Source organism: Phyllostomus hastatus, unplaced genomic scaffold (genome assembly GCF_019186645.2).
Source record: "Phyllostomus hastatus isolate PE091 unplaced genomic scaffold, TTU_PhHast_1.1 phas_scaffold_78, whole genome shotgun sequence".
Taxonomy (NCBI): Eukaryota; Metazoa; Chordata; class Mammalia; order Chiroptera; family Phyllostomidae; genus Phyllostomus; species Phyllostomus hastatus.
In genome coordinates this window covers 60,376,714-60,403,080 of record NW_025334041.1, presented here as the reverse complement: position 1 = coordinate 60,403,080, position 26,367 = coordinate 60,376,714, and the positions used below count along the sequence as shown (strand labels likewise).

The window sequence follows — 26,367 nt, the reverse complement described above, 5'->3', positions numbered from 1 at the left end:
TAATACTATATTTTCCTTTCTCCAGTTATGTCATTTTCCCCAGTTATATAACATATGATTATTTCAGGCATATAAAAATGCTTTTAGCTTTAAAAGTGTATTTTATATTAGAATACCTTACTGAAAAATTGCTAGTGATTATAGTTTTTCAGAGAATTTTCTTAGAGTTTCCAAGTAGATACACATAGATCATTTAAAATAATTATATGTTCACCTTCCCCTTTCAAGGCTTACATCTCTTGTCTCTTTATTGTCTAAACACATTGGCTAGAGTTTTCAAAGACAGGAAGGGCAAACAAAGTTAATTAAGAGAGTTAATAACAGGAATACTGATCTTTTCTAGGTGTTTATGAAATACACTAGAGAAATCACATAGTGAGTGATATGTAGACAAATATCCTCTATTATGAAAATTATTATTTCCTTGAAAGTTTACAAGACCTTTACTAAAACATGTAGGCCCAAATCCTTTAAAAGAGATTTCATCTGCTTTCCACTTATTGCTTTCTAAGCTTTCTCATTTCTTTTTCTTCAGAGTTTGTATACTTGCGGGGAATTATATTTGCTCGAGGTTTCTCTATCTTCTCTTTTTATTCCCACACCCCTCACCCCCACCACACTGCCCCAAGCCCTTCTATCCCAGAACCAACTGTGGAACTTGTCGTTCAATAAATTCATTTTTTTTAACTTCTGTTATTTTTTCTATAGAGTTATTTAGTTGCCTTTTTTAAAAAGTTGTTGTTCAATTAAAATTGTCCCAATTTTTCTCCCATTGCTCTCCCTTGCCCTACCCACCTCCACTCCCCTGTCTCCCTCCCACACTGAATTCTCACCCTGCTGTCCATGTCCATGGGTCCTTTATACTGGGAAACTTTAGTCAAGGTTCCTTGACTTGACCCTTCCCCTTCACTCCCCCAACCTTCATCTCCCTTCCCTCTTTCCTCTGTTCACTGTCAGTTTGTTCCTTATTTCCATGTTTCTTGTTCTATTTTGCTCGTTTGTTTGTTTTGTTCATTAGGTTCCACTAGTAGGTGAGAATGTATGGTATTTGTCTTTCACCACCTGGCTTATTTCACTTAGTGTGATACTCTCCAGTTCCATCCATGCTGTTGCAAAGGGTAGGAGTTCCTTTTTTCTGCTGGGTAGTATTCCATTGCATAAATGTACCACAGCTTTTTGGTCCACTCATTTACTGTTGGGTACTTAAGATGTTTCCAGCACTTGGCAATTGTAAATTGTGCTGCTATGAACATTGAGGTGCATTGGTTCTTTTGAATGGTGGTTCAGGATTCTCAGGGTATAATCCCAGCAGTGGAATCACTGGATCAAAAGGCAGTTCCACCTTTAGTTTTCTGAGGAAATTCCACACTGTTTTCCACAGTGGCTTTTTTAAAAATAGAGTTAAATGGTTAGTTTATGCATTTTAATTACTTCTACACTTACTAAAAATGATGATATGTATACCTTGCTTAGAGTTTAGCCTTGCTCACATTCCATAAAGCTTGACATGATTTCACTGCCATTATTTTCTAAATAATCAGTAACTATGGCTTTGAATTAAATTTACCCAGCAAAGCAAATAATTAGAATACATATTTGTTGTTGCTTGATTTTTAAAATTAGTTAATTTTATTTTTGTGGAGTTTATTATTTTAACTTTAGTTGTAAATTTCTAGACTTACTACATTGTGATTGCACCATATGGTCTGTTTAATTTCCTCTCTTGGGACTCTGAGTTTTTCATAGTTATTTATGATTGTGATTTATTTAATATATTATTCATATCATATTACTAGGATCTTTTATTTTGGAAAGAGAGAGAGAGAAAGGTAGCAAAAAAGAGAGAGAGAAATATCAATTTGTCGTTCCACTTATTTATGCATTCATTGGTTGATTCTTGTATGTGCCCTGACCAGGGATTGAACCCAAAACCTTGGCATATTGGGATGACACTAACCAACTGAGCTACTGACCAGGGCTTATTACTAGAATCTTTTAGATCCTTAATTGACTAAGAAATTTGTCAAATCCAAAGTATGGTAAAATCTGCCATTATAATTTTTAAAACTGTATTGTTGTGTTTTTTTTTACATATGAGAGTTTTAGCTTCAAATATTCTGATGCACTGCTATTTGACAAATATATATATATATATATATATATATATATATATATATATATTTTGGGAGGTATTGTAATTGTATTAGTATCAAATAATTCAACTTGTCATATAATTTTTGGCATTGAAAGATATTTATCAGATTGAAAGATTAATGTTGCCAATCTGATTTCTTTGTGCTAATATTTTGCAAGACATAGTATGCTTATGAATTTATATTTAATCTTTTAGGTCATGTATTTTTAGATCTATATCTTTTGAGAACAGCATGTAATCATATTTTAATATTTGACTCAACTTGAGAATTTGTTCAATTTACATTTTTTCCTTCAGAAAGTACTCAACATGTTTTTATTTTACTAGTGATTACCTTTAAATTTTAAAAAATAATTTGAGCTCCTTCTCCCCTTAGATCACAAACTGAGGCAATGTTTACTGGCCCCTTACTGTGTAAAATAAGTAATATAACAAGATAACTATCCCTACTTTTTAAATATACTTTCCAGTGCAAGATTATATAATTCAGAATTCTTGACCAACATTATAGTAGTAGTTTTATATTATGTATGATCACTTTCAGGACTTATTTTTACATTTTCATTGCTTTTGCATAAATAGATTTACAGTAATCATTTAAACCAGCAATTTCAACCTTTTTCATCTCATGGCACACATAAGCTGATTACTAAAATTTTGCCACACATGAGAAAATATACTTTTTGCTGAACTAACATGAATAGGTGTAATTTTGATTCATTCACACTAGACCATTGCTGCTGTGTTAGCTGTTGTCATTTTCTTACTTGACAAGTAAAAGTGCCCCTGATTCAATAGTCAACTATTGCATGTTTTAAAAATTCTTGCACACACACTGGTTGAAAATCTCTGATTTAGACCCATAGTGCTCACTGCCAACCTCTCATACCACAGCTTTCCAAGGATCCAGCTCTCTAGACTTTTTATTCCAATAGCTCTTTTGGTGAGCCCAGGTACATTCAAAGCTGGAAACTGGATATGAATAAAATTTGTCTTCATCCTTGAAATTCAAAAAATTCACTAGGATATGAGGTCATATTTATTTTTGCCCTTAGTGATTTCATTGGCTTTCATAACTTTACTCACCAAGTTGTGCTTCAATTGTATTGTTTGTTGGATATGTTATTTTAGGGATTATTCCTCCATGTCCAACATTTTCTGCTAAGAAATCATACTCATGTGACATTGCATTAGAATCACAATACATTCCCAACTACTTTAATGTAATAACAGCATAAAACAAACAAACAAACCAAAACATGGCACAGAGCAGTCCTTCAAAAAAAATTTGTCATGAAAAAAGTGGACGCATGGTGTGACAAAATATCCACCACTAACTAAATACCTATTCTTGGACAGGCACCCTAGTAGCTACTCTACATATAGGATCTCAATTTTCATAAATAAACCAAGAGTTTTGTGTTTTTTCTTTTTTTTTCAATTACAATTGACCAAGAATTTTGAGTATTCTATTTTCTCAAGTGAGGAAATTAAACTGCTCATGCCCTTTTGCCTCATTCGGTCTACCTTCTGATTCTATTAATGACAAGTTTGAGAGTCTGCTAAACTTCAGGAAAATCAAGATAAAAAATCACTCCTTTTTAAGTCAGAAAGTATCTCACACAGGGCAGAGCTGAGAGGAAGTTCTGCAATTAGTACACACATACTTACTGACATTCACAGTAATTCTATGTAAAACCATGTATTGTTTTCCTGCATGAGTCAGTCTGGCTTTACACGAATAGTTCCCTCTGTCCTCTGCCGAGACATTGCTCACTGATAGCTTTCTTTTTCTTTCCCAATAAGCAAAGCGCTCTCCTTTAATCTCTTTACAATCCTAAAAAATAAAGTTTAAAGAGCATTTTTAGTATCAGTTATATTCCTAATTGACACCATTTTGTAAACTGTGAGGGGATACAAGAAACCAATGTGGTGCTTAGGTCCCTGGACATTAACTAGTTTATTATCTAACTGATATATATGTACAGAAGAGTTGACAGGGAATATTTATTTAATTTTTAGAGAGAGGGGAAGAAATAGAGGGAGAGAAACATCCGTGTGTGTTTGCCTCTTGCATGCACCCAAATGGTGACCCAGTCAGCAACCCAGAATGTGTTCTGACAGGGAATCAAACCAGCAACGCTTCAGTTCATAAACCAGCATTCAATCCACTCACCCACACCAGCCAGGGTGACAGAGAATATTTAACAGGCTAAAATGAATGTTACAAATATTATCTAATAGGAGTTGAATGGACAGAGACTTATGCAGACTGGAAGGAAAACATCATAGAAGAAGACTGAGGCTGGGCCATAAAGGAATTTGGTAGGAAGATGTGAACAGGCAGAAAAAATTCTTCACCTACAGGGGACCATCTCTCCCAAAGGACAGACATTCTATTCAAAAGGATACTTACTAGGCTTGGGAACAACAAGTGTCATGTCACTTCCAATATCTGCTATGCTTCCACTTCATCAACAGAGAAACAGCACCACACCAAACAAACTGGAAGGTTGGTTAGTTTCAGGGATGCCTATTTTACTTGTCATCCTTAGCAACCACCCAGAGGGCAAGTCTCACTATTCATATCAGAAGCTCACATTCTCATGCTAATTACCACTTCTTCTATCTCACAAGCCCACTTCTGAACTCTCTCTCAAATCTTTTACTCTCTCTTCAGGAAGCTCCACTCTACAGGGTGACTTCTTGGACAATTGAGTCCATTTTATTCATTCAAATATTTAAGTTCCTGCTCTTTGCTGGAACTGTGAGAGGCCCTGGTCATGCACAAATAAGATGCAGCCCATGGCCTCTGAAAGCTCATAATCATGATAATAGAGGAGACAAACATGCTAACTCTTAATTTATATGCAAAGATTTAATTGCCCAAGTTTTAGACCTCATTCTCTGTCATTGAAGCAGGGTTAACAAATCAATCTTAAAAGGTGCAATTCAATAATTCCAGAACAAGCATTTGATTACTATAATGTAAAGTATAACTTTCTAGAAGTCTTAAATTATTTCTCCATAAACACCTTACATAAAAAAATAAATTATGGTTGAATGATGGCTACCAAATGGAATGGGAATTAATAAAAGCCAGATGGGTGAAGCCTCCAATAATGTGATGTCACCTTCTTCAGAACACAAACCAAAAAGCTTAAATCTTTGGACTGTGTAAACCTCTTTCCTAGATGGGCTTAGATAAGCACGATTTCTGGGCCTCGCTTTCAATGACCACTCCAATTTTCAATTGACTCATTCTTTCAAGATGTACATACAAATATTTAACCATATTAATGTTTAGCCAGGCTAGCTTAAGAGTCATTCTATCCTTCTACTGTAACTAGGACAGCCTCTACTATAATTCACTGAAGCATAATTTTAGAGCCTAAATTCTCAGAAGGCTTGTATTTTTATTTAATACTTCTTGGGTAATAGCTCATAATAAGATTTAAAATTAAAATATGTATTGTACTGGTAGCCAACATTTGAATATTTCATATTTCAGGCACCAAAATGAACACTCCGGGTCCAACAGGGACAACAGTTCTGAGGCATAAAATAGCCCAGAACCTCTGGCGAAGATGTGGCTATAGGAGAATGATAAAGATGAAACTAGTGAGACAGGCAGGAGCCCAGTCATAGAAAACCATGGAAAGAGATGAATATTGGAAGCTTTTGAAGTAAGGGAATAAGATTACATTTTTCTTAGAGAGTAATCTATCTGATTGTCATATGGGAAAGAATTAAAAATGGAACAATCCAAAAAGTAGGAAAAATTTTAGGAAATTGTTTCTATAAACTAAGGCTAAATAGAGCATGAACTAAGGCAGTATAGTGATGATAGCAAAAGGACACAAAAACAATGATTTTAAGCTGTTCTAATACACAGAATGTAGTGACAAATTTCGAATATGGAGAGGGAATAGGACTTTCATTATCCCAGCTTCTTTATGCAAAGGTATTGTTAGAAAGAACAGAGAATGTGAAAGGAAAGAAAGAAAGAAAGAGAGAGAGAGAGAGTGAGAGGAAGGAGGGAAGGAAGGAAGGAAAGAAGGAAAGAAGGAAAAGAAAGAAAAAGAAAGAAAAAGAAGAAAGAAAGAAAAAGAAGAAAGAAAGAAAGAAAGAAAGAAAGGAAGGAAGGAAGGAAGGAAGGAAGGAAGGAAGGAAGGAAGGAAGGAAGGAAGGAAGGAAGGAAAGGAAGGAAGGAAGGAAGGAAGAGAGAGAGAGAGAGAGAGAGAGAGAGGAAGGAAGGAAGGAAGGAAGGAAGGAAGGAAGGAAGGAAGGAAGGAAGGAAGGAAGGAAGGAAGGGAGAGAGAAAAGAATGATCAGATTTTGAACTAAGATAAAAAGTTGCCCTAAACATGGTGACTGTTGTGAGTTGTAGGGATGGGAATGTCTAAGTAGAATACATATTAGACTATTGGACAAAGTATCTGGATTTTGAAAGAAAGATCAAAGTGGAAGAAAGAGGTTTAGGAGCCATTTGTATATCTGTATATGGATGGGTCTATGAGCTATCTCCATTTGAATGTAATCAAAGCAAGAACAGAAGGTGACCATGGCAGAAATTGAAACCCAAAAATCTAAGACCCAAATATAGAGGATGAGAACCCAGTGATGATTACCTAGGAAGAACTGGGGGACAGGTGCAGGTGGAACAATGATTAAAATAAAATTTTAAAAAATAATAAAAATAATAAAAATGTGTATCAGGTAGAAAGAAAAGGGAGCTCTCAGCTGGCAAGAATGCCCAGCAGTGATAAATGCCACAGGAGATCAAGGTCAGGATTGAAAATAAATGTTAGATTTTTGCATCTTAAAAGCCAGCAGCAATAACCTCAGCAAGTACAGATTAAGCACAGTAGTGAAGGAGAAATCACTGTACTCAGGAGTAATTTGGAATTGAAAAAAAATGGAGATATTACTGCTTTTCCAAGTGTAGGTACTTCACTATTTATCTGTAAGAATGGATGTTTTAATAACTGAAACTTCTCTTCCATAACTCCTTCAATTTCAATTGTATTCCTCTCAATCTTCAATCCTACTAGCCACTACTTGGATTTTGTCATTGTCCATAATGTCTATGTCTCAAAATTCTTAAAAACAAACATACCATTCTGATTATAATTTTTTATTATGCCACCTCTTCCATTCCTTTATTTTAACTAAATAATAATATGTGATAATTGTTGATTAAGTAATTACTATGTGCCCACAATTAACTAGCGGACAGATTATTTTATTTAATCTTTAAAACTCTATGAAGTTATTTCTCTCAGGCTGGATTTAATTGTAGGAAACAAGAAGCATTTTAGCTATTTTAGGAATAAAAGGACTCAACACAGGATATTAGGTGTTTATAAAATATTAAGAAGTACTCAGGGAGTGAGGTCTAGTCCAGAACCACTCTATAGAACTAGCTCACATAAAGCTGCTACCTGTACCACAATCATGGCAGTGGGAATCAAGATTTGGAAATACAGCACATGGAAGTCAGAGTCCAGGAATTGCCACTTATACAACTGTAGTGTGTGAAGTTATGTCACATCTGGCACAGACAAACCAACAAATGACTAAGAAGACATACACACTGCTTCTCAGCTCCCACAAACCTGGGGACTGGATCCTGGAACACCACTGCAGAAAGTACCCAGTGCCATACATGCAGTCTAGTAGCAAAAACAGGAAGATTCACCACCCTCATGTCAGCCTTTTAGTGAAGCCAGAGGTAAAACCGAATCACATCCTGAACCTTAGCTGCAAGCAGCTCTGGAAAGCATAGAGTATCTTTTTGGTTGTTCTGTTCTTATTTTCAGCTTTATAGTCTCTAGGATAAAGAGGCTCACCATGGATAGTGAGTGTTTACCACCATATTCATCATATTTTTCTACCTGAACTTCCTATCCATCTGAGCCATTTTTTAAATCTTAACTTGAATCAGTCCCCTTCACCCTCGTGAACTATAACTTTTGTGAAGTCAAGGACTCTCTTTAGTTATTACATCCCCAGTACCTGGCATAGCATCAGGCAAATAATAAGCTCTAAATATTTAGATAATTTATCCAACCCTCTCATTTTACAGACGAAAACACTGAGGACCAAGGAGCGATAGAAGATAACTACTTAGTGGCAAAAAGAGTAATAACTGAGGTCACTGAATTTGAGCAGGTGGACACTGCAGAATGATCTATCCTCCTTATACTACTTAATTCCTTGCTTCTTCATATCTTCTCAAGCTGAGTGGTTATTTTAAAAATAAGTATGTCTGAGTCTCACTCATGCATAACCTGATTCGGTAGTAGAGAATGAGGCCAAGCATTTGCTTTTTAAAAAGGTGCATAGTGTAATTTTGTTCTTTATTTCTTAACATATTTTTCTACATTAGTCTCATGCTCTTCTCCTTCTGAGACTACAGTTGCATTCATATTATACTATTTGATGTCTCATAGGTGCCTGGAGTTCTGTTATTTTTTTACATTGTTCTTTACACTGGATAAATTCTGTTAATTTCTCTTCAGAGTTACTGACTATGTCTTCTGCCTTTTCCAAAATACTATTAAGCCCATTGAGTAAATCAGTAATGTAAAATATTGTTCATTTTGTTTTTAGAGTTTTTTTGTTGTTGTTCAAGTACAGCTTTCTCCTTTCCCCCCCCCCCACCCCAGCCCAACACCCCAGCCCTCCCCACCTCCCTCCTATTTCCACGCCCCCCCATTATTGTCCATGTGTCCTTTATAATTGTTCCTGTAAACCCTTCACCCTTTTCCCCTGAAATCCCTTCCCCTCTCCCTTCTGGCCACTGTCAGCCTATTCTCAATTTCAGTGTCTTTGGTTATATTTTACTTGTTTGTTTGTTTGTTTTGTTGATTAGGTTCCTGTTAAAACTGAGCTACTTAGTTCTGTTAAGTCCTGATTTTCCTAAAGTCTGATGAAAATCAAGACTTATAGAAGTAAGTAGCTCAGTGAACCTCAAGCAGAATAGATACGTGCCTAGCCACATCATAGTCAAACCACTGAAAACCAAAGGTAAAAGAAAAATCTCAAAAGAAGTCATAAGAAAAAACATACATTACATACAAATGAAGGAGGATACAAACAGTATAGGAACAATTGAATATCCACAGACCAAAAAAAAAAAAAAAAGCTGACGGTTATGGGTTGGGATTTGGGTATAAGTACTGGGGAAGGGAGTAATCATTTCTCTTATGATTTCTAAGTTTTCTGTAATGACCATCTATTGTATAGTGGCAATTAAACCATTTTTTAAAATAAAAAAAAATTAAAAGAAAGGTCCATAGTATAAAATTTCATGCCCACTTAGGACAAATTATTACAGCTCTGAGATCATCTCCAAGTCTTACAGAATTTCAAATTTACTCGAAATAATAATAAATATTATTATATTTCTTAAATTGCTAAAAAATCTCCCAGTTCCTCAAAGTCTAGCTATAATGGAACAGGAGATAATAGGTTTTATTAGCCTTAAGGTTTGGAAAGCCTTCTGAAATCACATAGTCTAAACTCTCATTTTCTAAGTGAGAAATTTTAGACTCAATGTATCTGTATATTGACACTGGAGTAGTGGCAGCGTTGATTCTAAAAATCTACTTCTCTACGTATGTCAACTGATTTCATACCTATAACCCCAACAAGTCCAGATCAAGAGGAGAAACTTGCCAATAGAGTCCTATTGTCAAGACCCTAGAGGGTCATAATGCTGATGCCAAGAAGTGATTGCTGCAAGGCTGCAAGGTAAACACTGAGGGACCTGAGGAACAGAGTCTGAAGAAGCCACATAGAAAAATGTGTAACACTATATTCTGAGAAGTCCAAATCTGGACTTTAGAAATGGAGTGATGTCACTTCTAAATAACCCAGAAAAATCTGCAATCACACTGGTTTAGTTTTGCATATCTTTCTAAGTAACTAAAAGAAAAAGAAAGAAAAATATATATTTGTAGAAAAAGTACACCCGCATAACACAGTTAACAAACCCAAACTTGGTTTGTACTTACATTCTTCTGAATAAGCATGAGGCATTCACAAAAGTGGAATACATGCTGGGTCTTGAAGCCAATCCCACCAAACTTCAAAGTATTTACAACATAGGGAGTAAAATCTCTGTCACAGTACAATTAAGCTTAATATCACAAACAGAAAAGTAACTTAAGAAATCCACTATATTTGCAAATCAAGCAATTCTTACAAATATTCCAGAGTTCAAAGAAAAAATAACATTAGAAATTGTAAAATACTTTTAACTGAATGATAATAATACAATATATCAAAAGTATAAAGCAGCTTAAACTGAGTTTAAAGGGAAATTGCAACTTTACGGCTTATAATTAATGACCAAAAAATCCTTTTCATAAAGTTATTAACAGCAAAGTAAAACCAAAACTAAAAATAGAGGGGGAAACTAGATAAGAGCAGAAATTAATAAAGCAGAAAACTAATGAGAGACAGCAATTTCAAAATTAGCACTTTGAAGAAACTCTTCAAGTTGATAAACCCCTGGCAAAAGTAATCAACAAAGAGAAAGAGAGAGAGAAATGGAAATATATGACTCCATCAATATATATGATGTGAAAATGAAGACATCACTACAAATCCTAGAAACATTAAAAAAGGGAGTGAGAGTATATTATGAACAAGTTTAGCCTAATAATTAAAAAATTATGTAGGTAAGATGAAAATTTCTAAACCAGCACAATGTGTTAAATCTGCTTTAAGAAGAAACAGGAAATCTGAGTAATCCTATAATTAAGGACACTGAATCTGTAATTGAAAACCTTTCCCTCAAATAAAGTCTCAGTCCTACATAATTTTACTACTAAACCCTAAAAGCATGTAAAAGAGCCCTGACAAGTGTGGTTCAGTTGGTTGAGCATTATTCTGCAAAGCAAGCGGTTGCTGGTTCAATTCCAGTTCAGGGCACACACCTGGTTTGCACGTTAAGTCCCAGTTTGCACATGTTGAGGTCCCCATCCAGATGTGTGTGAGAGGCAATCAATCCAATTGATGTTTCCCTCCCTCTTTTTCTCCCTCCCCTTCCCTCTCTCTAAAAATAAATAAATAAAAATCTTTTAAAAATAAATAAAATAAAAACATGTACAAGAAGGAATAAAATCAATCTGAAACATTTCTAGAAGAAAGTAAGGATTACTTCCCAACTTATTTTATAAGGTCAGCATATCATTTATACCAAAATCTGACAAGGACAAAGCAAGAAACACAAGTTACAGACCAGTCTCTTTATGATTTGGATGAAAAAAATCCTATACAAAATATTACTAAGCCAAATCTGGCAATGTATAAAAAGGGTTACACATCAATTTAGGTTATTCTAGTAATGTACCATTGGTATAGCATTCACAAGTGTGTGTGTGTGTGTGTGTGTGTGTATATATATATATATATATATATATATATATATATATATATATAAAATAAGTAAAATTATAATCAGTATATATATAATCAGTTCGTAAAATTTAACATCCATTCATAAAATTTCAAACAAACTAGGAGAATTTCCTCAATCTGCTAAAGGCCATTAAATCCTAAAACAAACATCATACTTAATGGGAAAATATTAAAAGCTTTTTTTAATATAATGACACAAAGATGCCATTTTTGCCTCTTCTGGAGTGGTGATAACACTACAGGATATTAATAACACTGGGATGGTAATAACTTCTAGATCATTCCAAAGGTCCTAGCCAGTGCAATGACAATAAAAGAAAACATCAATGTTACAAAGAGAGAAAAGCAATAAATAAAACTGTTCTTAATATACAAACAACATGATTATGTACATATGATGTACAAAAGAATCTATAGATCCCTTATTAAAATGGGCAGATGAAGTTACCAAGATTGTGACATAAAAGAACAATAAACAGAATATTAATATATAAAAATCATCCATTGCAATAACATCAGAAAACATCCATTTTCTAAAAATATATTTAACAGAAAACATATAGGATATCTACACAAAAATATTACACAACACTGTTGTGAGAAATTAGAGAAAACCAAATATAGGGATATACCATACTTATCATTTAGAAGACTCAAAATTTTAAAGATACCAATCCAGAAACAAATGAAAAAGAAAAACCTCACATACTGGCAAATGTACATTTAAAGACAGGAATAAGCCATTCATTGCTACATTTTTACATTTTTCTGTGCAAGAGGAAAATGGAAACTAAATGAATGTGAAACATAGTAGAGAGGATCAACAAAGCCAAAAAGAATGGTTCTTTGAAAGAAGTGATAGAAGTGACAAAACTGGCAAATCAAGAGAGAGAGAGAGAATGTGTAATGGGCATTAAAAGATGAACCTTTTTGCAGAAGCAGATATTCAAAGAGAAGATAAACAATTCCATGCCATAGTATTAAGGAAATGGAAAATTTCCTTGAAAACAAATCTTACCCAAATTAATTCAAGAAGAGATAAGAAATTTGTATATTCCTATCACCATTGAAGAATTTGAATTAATATATGAAAACCTTCCCACAAAGCAAACTCCTGACCTAGATGGCTGTACTAGCAAGTGCTAGCAAGCAGGGTTGTGGAAAAATAATCCCAACCCTAAATAACTAGCTGGCACTCCCCCGTGCCAAGGATTCTGTCTTATGCATTATCATATGCCAGTAGAGTCAAGAAAAAAAGAATCTCTGAAGGTGAAGACACAGGATGCAGAAAGATGACTATAGGATTCCATTTGCTTTAAAAAGAAAGGGGTAAGGTGTAAAGTATCATTTGCTTGTACAGCATTATACAAAGAAAACACAAAGAAAAGCAGGAAACTAATGAGGTAACTACATGTTAGAGAAGGTGCCATGGTCCCAACCAGGACAAATATGGATCAAGAGTGGAAAGGAGACTTTCCAAGGATAACTTTTTATACTTTGTGGTTATTGACTGAGGTGCACGCAGTGCTCATTTAAACAAACTAATTAATCTGTTAGGAAAAAAAATAGCCAAGGATAGTCTTAAAAATAAGGATAATAGTGGGGAGGTAGTAGATACAAATGATAAAATATTACAAAACTATAATTGTTAGGAACCGCCCTGCCTGGTTTCACAAGCTGTAACTCCCCCGCCATGGCTAAGGCTGAGTGAGTGACCTTTGGACCATAAGCCACCAAGGAGACAAAGCTTATCTCCCTGGCAGATGCACAACTTCTGCTCCTTTTTCTTCACCCTGCCTAGCCCCCAATGCTTGATGTTAGCCAATGTTAGCCAATGATGGGTAAGATTCCTCAAGGGGGATATTGGAGGAGAGGAAGATGGCGGCAAGGTAGAAGGGAGCAGATTCCACTTTCTCCTATACATGGGAGAAAATCCTAGCCAGTCTTTAGAGGAACAGAGCAAACAGCCAACAGTACCCCAGCATATATGAAAATAAGAGACCAAAAATTGTAGCGGACACTGAAAAACCAGATGGTAAGGAGAGTGCTTCAGAACAATAAGGTCCCAGGGAACAGAGTGGGAACAAGGGTGGCTGCAGACCCAGGCCTGGAGCCCACTGCTGGGTTTGCCACAGAGTCCTTGGGAGAGATCCAGATCAACTAGTCCCTCCCCAGCCAAACAAGGTTTAAGCAGCACCAGGAGAGACCTGGTTGCTTGAAGTCGCAGAGAGGGGAATAAGGACTAAGTGGCAAACACACAGAGGCTGTGAGCACCTGCAGAGTCTGTGGAAGCTGGCAGAGTTGAGAGTCATACAGTGATGGGCCATGATCCAGATAGTCACTGGTCTGGCTGGAGAATTGGGCTGTGTGAGAGGTCAAGCCACTACAGAGCAGTAGGCTTGAATCAGAGGAATTTCTCAAAAACAGAAAGTGAAAAGAGAGACACTGTTCGGGGAATTCTCCTGCAGCAATCGCTCTGGCCTACTCCCCACCCAGCCAGGAACAATCCCAAGGTTGCGCAGAAGGCCTTGCTTGCCCCTGTAGCACTGAGAAGGGTGCGCGCCCAAGCCCTCAGGACCAAGGGAGCCTGGCCAAACACACATGTACCCACACCCCAACCCACAGCAATAACCCCAGGGAAAGAGCGCTCTGAGGAACACCTGGATCCCATACCCAAGGCACTGGCGAGAGGCACCAAGCTAGCTCTGGGGAGACTGTGCTGGAGACTGACTGAGTGCAGACTGAGAAGAGAGAAAAGCCAAACCAATCACCCCTCAGCCTGCTGCAGCCAGTAAGACCAGAAAAACTGGTTTGGCAAGTTTGAAACCAACAAGAGGTTTGGCTTGGTTTTGTTTTGTTTTGTTTTTAATAGTCATTTATTTTTAATTTTTACAATTGTTTTATCTTTCAATTCCTTTTTCCTCTTTTCCTTCTTTCTTGTTTTATTCCTTCTTCCTTTCTTTCCAATTTTATCTCTTCTCTCTTCTTCTGCTTTTTTTTAAATGCCCACAAGTGAGACAAAAAAAAAAAAAAAGGAACTGTGAAAAGACCAGAGTTGGACCCAAAGAGGAGGTATCCCAACAGTTGAGACAGTGAGAAAAATTTCACTTTGCTATTACAGAGAACCCGGAAGTTATTTCATATTTGTACTACTATTTTCATTATTCTTACATCTTTTATTTTAATATAATTTTTGTATTCCTCTTCTTTCTGTATAGGCTTTTTTGCTTGGCTGGTTATATTGTATCATTTGACAGGTTTCCCCTGTTCTCTCTTACACAGTGTATTGTTAATTTACTGTCCTTCACATCACTTGTGTTCCAACAGGACACTACTCAAGATCCTATACTCCCTATTCTTGTTATCCAGATCACATAGGTTCTGTCATATGATTGTTGCTCTAATATTATTGTAAACAATAGCTGTTCCATACAATTGTAAATACTTCATAACACCCCTCCCAGATCTTAGCCCACTTCACAGTTTCTTGAACTCTATTACTGTAGTGGTTAACTCCGTTCTCTCACGCACTACACCTATTTACTATCCTTTACTCTCACCTTACCTCAGAATCTGACCTCCCACAACTTCACTGCTTTCGAGATCCAACTCACAATCCTTCCCTCCCCAACAAGAGTCTTATCTTCTTTCCATCCTTTCTAAAAATTGGCTAGTTGAATGGAATATCACAGTTAACACTATACATAGCCAAAGGATCTCCTGTCTCTTCTCTACTGGCTGCTACTGTAAATATCATAGAATGCTCTCTTGCTGCCTTAAACAATGTTGCTTTTCCCCTCCAACTGACACAAAAAAGAGTAGGTGGAAGTGGTGAATGCCAGGATACCCACTGGAAGAGGAAACCCAACAACAAAGGAACCACCAACAGATAACAACAGAAGAAGGTGAAGGAGGGAGTGAAAACCCCACAAACCTCAATCCAGGACCTATCTGGAAATACAACTAAACAGTAGAGACAGTATCCAATACAAACAACTGAACAAGAGCAAGAGAGAATCCTCAAAACCTTGTACACACAGAAGAACCAGCTTCAACACAACCTGCCCTCACCAGCAAAACAAAATACTAGAGGTTATGAACAGAGTGACCCTCAGTTAACCAGTTGGTGGGATGGACCCACCAAAGAAAGACTCAACAACAATCAAAACCCTAAGGAAATAAACAGAGGCAACTTAAATGACAGCCCAAGATTAGTGAGCTTGGGAGATCAAGGAAACTCTGCCACTGAATCTCACAGGTATTCTACCACAGAAGTTCACACTATAAACTCAGGAAGCCAGAACAGATCAATTTAAGAAGCTGAAGCTAACAAGAAGAGTCTCACAAAAAAAGGGAAGACAAAGAATCTCCGAATGAATGGCAAAGAGGAAGCCTCAGAAAGAATGCTAAGTGAAATATAGTCAACTGAACTATCAGATATTGAGTTCAAAACAATGGTTATCAGGAAGCTCATTGAGCTCACAATGAGGAACCACAAACTACAGGGAAACTACAATGAACACACTGCAAACTATATCAACGTGAAAAGGAAATAGAAACTATCAACAAGGGCCAAGAGGAAATGAAGAATACAATTTCTGAACTGAAGAAACAGTAGAAGGAATCAAAAGCAGGAATGATGAAGAAGAAGATTGGATCAGTGAGCTTAAGGACAAAGTACAAATAAACACTTGGAAAGAGCAAGAAAAGGAAAAGAGGCTCAGAAAGAATGAAGAAGGATTAAGAGAAATGCAAGACAATATGAAATGTAATAATATCCATATAATAGGGATACCAGAAGGAGAAGAAGACAAGCAAGGGATAGAAAACCTGTTTGAAAACTAATGATGGAAAACTTCCCTAATTTGATGAGAGAAAAAGTCATACAAATCCAGGAAACTCAGAGAGTCCCAATCAAGAGGAACCCAAAGAGGCCTACTTCAAGACACATCATAATTAAAATGGCAAAATTACAAGAATTTTAAAGGCAGGAAAGGAGAAACAGAACATAACATACAAGGGAGCCTCATAAGGTTAGCAGCTGACTTCTCAATGGAAACACTCCAAGCCAGAAGAGAATGGCAAGAAATATGCCAAGGAATGAGAACCAGAGTCCTGCAACTAAGACTACTTTACCCAGCAAGGCTCTCAATCAAGATAGAAGGCCAAATAAGGAGTTTCAAAGACAAAAAGAAGCCTAAAGGGTTATGCCTCCACCAAACCAGCTCTGCAAGAGATGCTGAAGGGACTGCTTAAAGGAAAGGAAGGAAAAGAGACAGACAGAAAGGAACACAGGTATGAAAATGGCAATGAATAAGTACCTATCAATAATAAACTTAAATGTAAATGGATTAAATGCTCCAATCAAAAGACATAGAATTGCTGAATGAATAAGAAAGCATGACCCACACATATGCTGTGTACAAGAGACCCACCTGAGGACAAAAGACCTACAAAGACTGAAAGTGAAGAGCTGGAAACAAATTTTCCAAGCAAACAGACAGGGGAAAAAAGCTGGGGTAACAATACTCATATCAGACAAAATAGACTTCACAAAAAAGACCATAAAGAGAGACCCAGAAGGTCACTTCATAATAAAGAATCCACCAAAAAGACACAAATATTGTAAATATATATGCACACAACATAGGAGCACCCAATACATAAAGAAAATCTTAGAGGACTTCAAGAAAGATATTGACAGCAACACAATTATAGTAGGGGATTTTAACATCCTACTGTCAAAAATGGGCAGATCTTACAAACAAAATATCAACAAAGATATTGTGACATTGAACAATGCCCTAGATGAAATGAACTTAACTGATATATACATAGGGAGAGCCCTCCATCCCAAAGAAGCTAAACACACATTCTTTTCAAATGTACACGGAACATTTTCAAGGATAGACCACATGAAGGATACAAAACAAGCCTCAACAATTTCAAAAAAATTGAAATCATACCAAGCATTTTCTCAGATCACAAAGAACTGAAGCTAGAAACCAACCCCAAGGAAAAAAAAAAACCAAAACACTCAAAATCATGGAGATTAAATACCATGCTATTAAATAATGAATGGGTCGAGAATGAAATTAGAAAAGAAATCAAAAGGTTTCTGGAAATAAATGACAATGAACTCATAACAATGCAAAACTTATGGGACAGAGTGAAGGCAGTCCTGAGAGGGAAGTTCATAGCAATACAGGCCCACCTAAAAAAGATAGAAACATTTCAAACAAACAACCTAACCCTATCTCTACAAGAACTCAAGGAACAACAACAAAGACAGCCCAGAGCAAGTAAAAGAAAGGAATGACCAAGATCAGAGCAGAATTAAATGACATAGAAACTAAAAGCACAGTTCTAAAGATCAATGAAACCAGTAGCTGCTTCTTTGAAAATATAAACAAAATCGACAAGCCTTTAAGCAGACTCATCAAGAAAAAAGAGAGAGAACCCAAATAAACACAAACAGAAATGAAAGAGGAGAGATTGCAACTGATACCACAGAAATACAAAGGACTGTAAGAAATTACTATGAAGAACTGTATGCCAAGAAATTTGAAAATCTAAGTGAAATGGACAAATTTCTAGAAAAATATAATCTTTGAAAACTAAATAAAGAATAAGTAGAAAGCCTGCACAGACCAATAACAGCTAAAGGAATTGAAGCAGTAATCAAAAAACTCCCAACACACACAAGCCCTGGACCAGATGGTTTCACAGGAGAATTCTACAAAGCATTTAAGGAAGAGCTAACCCCCATCCTTCACATACTATTCCAAAAATTCCAAAAGATGGAAGATTCCCAAACTCTTTTTATGAAGCCAGCATCATCCTCATCCCAAAACCAGACAAAGACACAACAAAGAAAGAAAACTTTAAGCCAATGTTGCTGATGAACATAGATGCTAAAATCCTCAACAAAATGTTGGCAAATCCCATCCAACAATACATTAAAAAGATTATACAACATGACAAAGTGGGATTCATCCCAGGATGAACCATCCAAGGATGGTTCAACATTCACAAATCAGTAAATATAGTACACCACATAAACAAAAACAAACAGAAAAAAACACATGATCATATTAACAGATGCTGGAAAATCATTTGATAAGGTACACCACCCATTTATGATAAAAACACCCAGCAAAGTGGGAATAGATGAGCATTTCTCAACATAATAAAGGCCATATTTGAGAGACCTACAACCAACATCATACTCAATGGGCAAAAACTAAAACGTTTCCACTAAGATCAGGAACAAGACAAGGGTGTCCACTTTCACCACTTCTGTTCAATATAGTATTGGAAGTTTTAGCCACAGAGATCAGACAAGAAAAGGAAATGAAAGGCACACAAATTGGAAAGGAGGAAACAAAACTGTCATTGTTTGCACATATGCAAACATGTGTACATATAAAATCCTATAGACTCCACCAAAAAAACTGCTTGACCTAACAAGTGAATTTGGCAAAACAGCCAGGATACAATATTAATATCCAGAAATCAAAGGCATTTTTGTATACCAACAATGAAACATCAGAAGGAGAAATCAAGAAAAAATCCCATTCGATATAGCAAAAAGAAAATAAAATACCTAGGAATAAACCTAACCAAGGGGGTAAAAGACCTGTATGCAGAAAACTACACAACACTAAAGAAAGAAATCAAGGAAGACACAAACAAATGGAAACATATACTCTGTTCATGGATTGGAAGAATTATCATCATCAAAATGTCCATACTACCCAAAGCAATTTACAGATTTAACGTAATCCCTATTAAAGTACCAATGGCATTTTTCACAGACATAGAATAAACACTTCAAAAATTTATATGGAACCATAAATGACCCCAAATAGCTGCGGCAATTTTGAGAAAGAAGAGCAAAGCAGGAGAGATCACAATACCTGATACCAAACTGTATTATTACAAGGCTCCTGAAATCAAAACAGCCTGGTACTGGCACAAAAACAGGCACATGGACCAGTGGAACAGAACGGAGAGCCCAGAAATAAACCCATGTCTCTATGGTCAATTAATATTTGAAAAAAAAGGACAGAAACATAAAACAGAGTGAAAATTGCCTCTTCAAAAATAGTGTAGGGAGAACTGGACAGCTACATGCAAAAAAAAATGAAACTTGAGCACCAACTTACACCATGCACAAAAATAAATTCAAGGTGAATAAAAGATTTAAATATTAGGGTGACACCATAAAAGTCCTAGAAGAGAACATAGGCAGGAAAATCTCAGATATTTCACGCAGGAACATTTTACTGATATGTCCCCTAGAGCAAGGGACACAAAGAAAAGAATAAACAAATGGGATCTCATCAAAATAAAAAGCTTCTGCACAGCTAAAGAAAACAGTATCAAAATAAAAAGAGAACCAACTGTATGGGAAAACATATTTGCCAATGATACCTCAGACAAGAGTTTAATCTCCAAAATATATAAAGAACTTACATGACTCCACTCTAAGACAAGCAAACCAATTATAAAATGGGCAATGGACTTGAACAGATACTTCTCCAAGGAGGACATACAGAGGATCCAGAGACATATGAAAAGATGCTCAGGATTACTACCTATCAGAGAGATGCAAATTAAAACCACAATGAGACTTCATTGTCACTTCACACTAGTCAGAATGGCCATCTTAGATAAAGCAACAAACAGCAAGTGTTGGAGAGGATGTGGAGAAAAGGGAACCCTAGTGCACTGTTGGTGGGATTACAGACTGGTACAACCACTATGAAAAACAGTATGGAATTTTCTCAGAAAACTAAAAATGGCACTGCCTTTTCACCCAGCAATTCCACTGCTAGGATTATATCCTAAGAACCCTGAAACACCAATCCAAAAGAACCTATGCACCCCAATGTTCATAGCAGCGCAATTTATAATAGCCAAGTGTTGGAAGCAACCTAGGAGGTACCCATCGGTAAATTAATGGATAAAAAATTATGGTATATTTACACAGCAGAATTCTGTGCAGCAGAAAGAAAGAAGGAGCTCCTACCCTTTGCCACAGCATGGATGGAACTGGAAAGCATTATTCTAAGCGAAATAAGTCAGGCAGTGAAAGACAAATACCATATGATCTCACTTTTAACAGGAACCTAAACAACAAAACAAACAAGCAAGCAAAATATAACCAAAGACACTGAAATAGAGAACAGGCTGACAATGACCAGAAGGGAGAGGGGAGGGAATTTTAGGGGAAAAGGGGAAGGGTTTACAGGAACAAGGATAAAGGACACATGGACAAATCTAGGGGGTTGTGGAAATGGGATGGAGGTGGGGAGGACTGGGTGGGTGGGTGGGGATGGGAGTAAAAGACAGAAAACTGTACTTGAACAACAATTAAATTTAAAAAAAAAATTTAAAAAAAAAAAACCAGATTTCTCAAAGTTGGGATGACCTAAGACAGGCATGAAATGGGCGGCCCCAGGGAAGAATTTAGGGGGCTATGGAAGAAGGAAATGATGGACCCTTGCCCCTGGGCTTTGACAGAGCCTGAGTCCTCATTCTGTTTGCAAAAGTCTCCTAATCTCTTGGCTGCCTTACTTCCCCTACCTGATTTAAGCCTGAAACAATGACAGAGGGCAGTGCAGCCCTGTGCTGGAAAGGGTGGGTTCCCCAGATGATCAGAACTAAGAAAGAGTATATAAAATCCTCTGAAACCTGCTATGCTAAGAATTCTCTCAATTAAATGATAGGGGTTGGAGCAGGAAATGATTTTGTTTCCCAAAGTTACGTAGCCCTTTAGCTAACAGACCCTGACTCAGAATAAGCCCTAGTAGTTCTTTGTATGTTATCTGTTGTTTGATCCTTACTGCCTGACAATGATTAATGAGCTTTACCTGTATTCCCGTGCAAAATGAACCCAATAAAAACCCACTGAGGAAAAGGGTCTTGGGCCTTCTCCTTTGAGAGATCGGCCACCTTTCCTCGCCAAGCAGATCAAGTCTTGGTAGACTTATTCTCATCCATGGTGGCAGAGTGTGCCCTGCGGGCATAGCGCCCCCCCCCCACATATAATAACTATAAATTTAAAAGTAAATGATTAGCAGTTAAGCTTACCCATAGCAGTCAGCTATCTAACAGATCTGTTCTAGGTACACACATCTCTTTACCAATTCTGCCTTAAAAAATACAACTTAAATTGAAAAAACAAGTAAGTTTTAAATAAGAGGAGAAAAAGTATTAGGAGGATTTTTTTTTTTTACCTTATACCACTTTACTGAATCCAAGTGACAACTCTTCGGGAAGTTCAGATGACATGTAAGACTGTCATTTTTTCCAACATGTAATATTTGTTTGTACTCATCTGATAAATTCACTTGACTGTTTCTGGAAATGCACTGGGTTTCACTAAACACAGTTAGGTTTATGTGTATTCGGTGACACATATTTGTATTACTGTAAGAAAATAACACATAAAAACCTCATAAACTCAAACAATCATGAAACCAAATGATTCTGTTTATCTTCAACTATGTCCAAATCATCTTCAAGGTACTATAGAAATTCTCTGCCTCACACAAGGTGATGCATGTCTCACAAATCATTACAAAAGGAAGAAAATATTTATATAGCAGAAACACTGGATAACAACTTAACCAACTGGTGAAAATGAACATCACCAATGAGGGGCAAATGTGCCTCTGAATATTTTCTGAAGAGGACACAACTTTCACAGTATTCCAACCAAGGAGGCTCACGAAGAAATATCTGGCAAACTCAAATTAAGGAATATAATGTAAAACAATTGTGTGTACTCCTTCAAAATGTCAATGTCATGAAAAATAGACTGAAGAACTATTCCACATGAAAGAGTTTAAAAATGCAGGGCAACCAAAGGCAATGCTTGATCATGAATTACATCCTCTGCTAGAAAGGAAAGAAAAATATTTATATTCATCATCACTAAGACTATTGATAAAATTATAATATGGATTGAAGATTAGATTAAAAATATTATATGAGAGTAAAATTTTCTGAATTTGTTAATGATGCTGTGATTATGTAAGAAAATATTCTTTTTGATAGGAATACACATTGACATATTAAGGGGTCAAGAGACATGATACAAACAACTCAGATGATTTGGGAAAATGATTTAGAAAAATATTTGGTATAATATGCATATAGGGAGAAAGAATAATGTAAATGTGGCAAAATATTAAATAATGAGGGGATCTAGATAAAGGACAGATGAGAATCTCTATTGTTCTTAGAAATTTTACGTGAATTTGAAATTATTTCAAAGTAAAAATATACAGTTCAATAACTATATATTGTATCTATATGTTAAAATTTTATGAAAATTCATATTTCTTTTCTTCCATGACAGACAATATCTACATTTACTTTCTATGAAAGATGACTTTCCCCACTTCACAGCTTCCAGATTTAAATATTTTAAATCCAGTCTAGATTTCCAGATGAAATTTGTGTAACACACAGTTTCCAAATCTAGCTAATTTGTAGCTGAGAGTAAAAATGGAAGAGCAGGACTTCCTAAGATGTCAGCAGCTTGAATCTATGTAGCAAGTGAAATTGTGGAAAGAGGCCAGGCAAATGGGCTAAATGCCACTTCTACTTGTGTACCACTAAGTAATTTTGGCCCATGAGTCAACCTGACATAGGAAAATAAGGAATCTGGCATGAATCAGAGCGGGACACAGGCCATTCTAGGACAGAGAAAGGGAACAGCAAATACCATAAAAACAAAACAAGAGAGAATGCAACTTCATTTCTGGGGTACTTTCTTCACATGTGATCTTGGCTATTTTTCACTTCAACCCTATCAGGCCCGCATGACTTCCACTATGCAGATAAGAAACCAAGTCTGAGAGAGGTCAAATAATCTGTTAAAGTCATGTACATTAGTAAGGGAAAGAAACAAAATTGGGGCCTTCAGGCAAAATTTGGTCCACAGATATGTTTTATTTGAGCCACACAAAAAGTTCATTAAGAAGTTATACACACACACATACACATGCACTAATTTCCAGGTATTCTTGAAAAACTGAAAAACTGATTTGAGCTAAATAGACTGCCACCTTTGCTGGGGCATGTTTTCCAGTTCACCACAGTCCCCACCAAGCTCAGTTGTCTCCCACCAGACCTGTGTCATTCATTTATACAGTATTACTTTCTAGTGCAAAACTTAGCTTTAGGTTTGGAACATACTTAGTGGTTAGTCACTGTTAAATTTCCATAGCAGATGCCTAACAAAAAAGGTGTTCAAATAAACCTTATTCCTATCTGGATGTGCCACTTATCACAAAAAACTTCTGGCATTCCAAGAAAGAAGGCAGCAACAATAATATTGGCACACAGGATTTTTGTAAGCTGGTCTGGCTGTGGCATCACTTTCATGGAAAAAGCTGCATTCCACATTCCAACAACTGATTTACAAATCTGTTTGGTTTTAAAATGTGTTCATTGGAAATTTTCTTATAACAATTATAAAACTACATTTTATTCTTCTCATTGAGTTTTCTATGCTTAATAATTTATTAAGAAATTTCCTAAAAGAATTATATACATATAATTATAATATATACATGAAACAGAGAAAGAGAAAGTTAGTTCTATTTCAAGTGAGGAACTTACTTTATAATACATTGATAGATTCCAGAGTCCCCCCATGCCAGGGGAAGAAACAAAATCCAGTTTTGATCCTGGTAAATTCTAGTCTGCATGTTTTTGGATACTGGGATTTTGCTAGGATATTTATACCAAGTTACATGTGCTTTCCCAGAGGTTATTGGAGGGTATGTGCAATTAAAAGCAAAAGGCTGGTTTACTGAAGGTGTCTCATTTTGCACACTAATGTCCCGACATTCATCTAGGAAATGAAAGGGAAAAATAATAATAAAAGAGAAATTTAATGTTTATTTATTAATAGTTTTAACAAACATCTCAATTTCCTAGCCAATTTTATTTGAGAGCTTTTTCAGTGTGGGAGTTACCTTAAAAAAAAATAGTCTGTTGATCTGAAAGTATCAAAGTCCTTCCAATGTGTCTATAGGACTGAATTTACTGTTTGCACCTCACAGTCATCTTCAGCATCTAGAATGACTGATTTCCTTCTCCTTTACACTCTAAGGCACTTCATTCTTTCATCCTCCAGGGTCAGAGGAAATATTCCTTCTCAGCCTTAATTGTCCTGTTTTTCTTTTGTTCTGCCACTCAGCTATTTCACTCTGTCTTAAATAAAAGGTGTATAAAATGTGTATCTCATCCCAAAAAGCATTGTTTAAAAATCTTCTCGCTCTAGAGTCCATTTCTCACTTAGTTTCGTTCTTGGAAGAAATTAGTCTTTTCATGGTTTCTTTGGTTTTATCCTGGGTCATAAAATGACTCTGTTATGTAAAAGATCCATTTGAGCCATTTAACTCAATTTGCCTCCTCCTCCTCCTCGCCAAAGTCACCTCAAAGCTCAAAGGTGACATCTGGGACTGAGCATCAGACACTTCAAAATGAAACCGCCATTTACAGAATTCTCCCTGGTCCACTGGAAGAGTGTAATCAGCAAGGCTCAGAGTCCCAGGGAACCCCACCTAGGTCTGCACAGAAGGCTTGCACAGAGCAGCAAGGAAGCTCTTGGGTGAGGGGGACCTCTGAGAACCGAGGACAAACCCAACATACCAGCTCTGATCCAAAGGGGAAGAGCTATGGACACACCACACAGCAGCAGGGATACCGTCTCCATATCAGGCTGCTAGGAAGAGAGAAGAGAGTTGGAGGGGAAGAGGCAGGGACCTGATCCTGCAACCTCTGAACCTCAGACACCTCAAGACAGGCCACTGACTTTCTATTCTTCGCGGGGAACCCTCTAACCTTGGCCCCACATTCCCTAGAAGTACTCTCAAAGACGGCTCCCTCTCCTGTCCCCTTCCTATTTTCAGGGTCGGACCCTCAGCATTTTAGGTGGAAAGGGGTCCTTGCGTGGGTCAGCTGTGAGAGGGAAGTGGGGGAAGTCTGGGAATGGTTGTTGCCAGAACGGGACCCCTCCTGCAGGACGCTCTCCTTCGCTTCCTCTGGGGACGGCGCTGACATCCCCTTCTGCCACCTGGCACAACGAGGCAGAATCTGCATCCTGCGCCTTATGAGAGGCGCGCCTCCCTGCTCCCCTCAGCTGAGACCCCTAGTCCTGGTCGTGGCTCCCCAAGTCCCCACCGTGCGTTGTACATAGCCTACTCCCCTGCATGTCCCCGACCTCAGGATCCGCAGGGCGGGTGAACTGAACCGACACTGCAAATGCGTGCTCACCAGGAAGAAACCAGCTCAGGTCTACCTGGCAAAGGCCGGCAGGAAAAGAGGGAGCCAGACGGAGTGCGGCTGGACTGGCAGGTAGACGCAAGCTCCACACCTTCTCTTAGAGATGGCATCTGCTTCCCCAAGGTCTCCCCTGCGGTAAGGAGACGCCCAGGAGTCCCAATCTCTGGCCTTCCGGTCGCTCATATTTTTGCCACCTTTTCCCCTGCACACCTACCGTCGGCGCCCACCTGCGAGTGGCTCCACCACGGACTCCCAGCTGCGTGGGACAAGATCTGACTGTGCACGAGTTCTGGAGAGTGAAGGATCTAACACCCAGGGACTGAACCTTGTCTCGTATTTTCACAACAGGCTGTTTCTTTGCCACCGTGGGCGGTGCAGGCTTACCTTCCCCAAGGCAAGTGTACAAGGAACACGGCATCACCCTAGGAAGTGATCTGAAAGCTTGTTGCCTAATTTTCTGGCAGCTCACC

The 26,367-nt window shown here is 37.2% G+C and overlaps 1 protein-coding gene across 3 annotated transcripts in view; it reads right to left on the bottom strand.

Annotated features, from left to right (window-relative positions):
- IL1RL2 (interleukin 1 receptor like 2) overlaps window positions 1–26,093 on the bottom strand; it is a 40,121-nt gene extending 14,028 nt beyond the window's left edge. Inside the window, exons 1-6 of one of the 3 annotated variants that reach the window (XM_045828036.1) lie at window positions 25,889–26,093; window positions 25,265–25,337; window positions 24,227–24,461; window positions 21,832–22,024; window positions 3,827–3,992; window positions 3,242–3,316 (exon numbers count right to left, since the gene is read on the bottom strand). In XM_045828036.1, coding sequence (XP_045683992.1) covers window positions 3,242–3,316; window positions 3,827–3,992; window positions 21,832–22,024; window positions 24,227–24,461; window positions 25,265–25,328 — 733 coding nt within the window. In that variant the 5' untranslated portion in view covers window positions 25,329–25,337; window positions 25,889–26,093. The remainder of the gene's footprint in view (window positions 1–3,241; window positions 3,317–3,826; window positions 3,993–21,831; window positions 22,025–24,226; window positions 24,462–25,264; window positions 25,338–25,888) is intronic. The other 2 variants (XM_045828037.1, XM_045828038.1) reach the window with 2 other exon arrangements.
- Window positions 26,094–26,367: the final 274 nt, after the last annotated feature.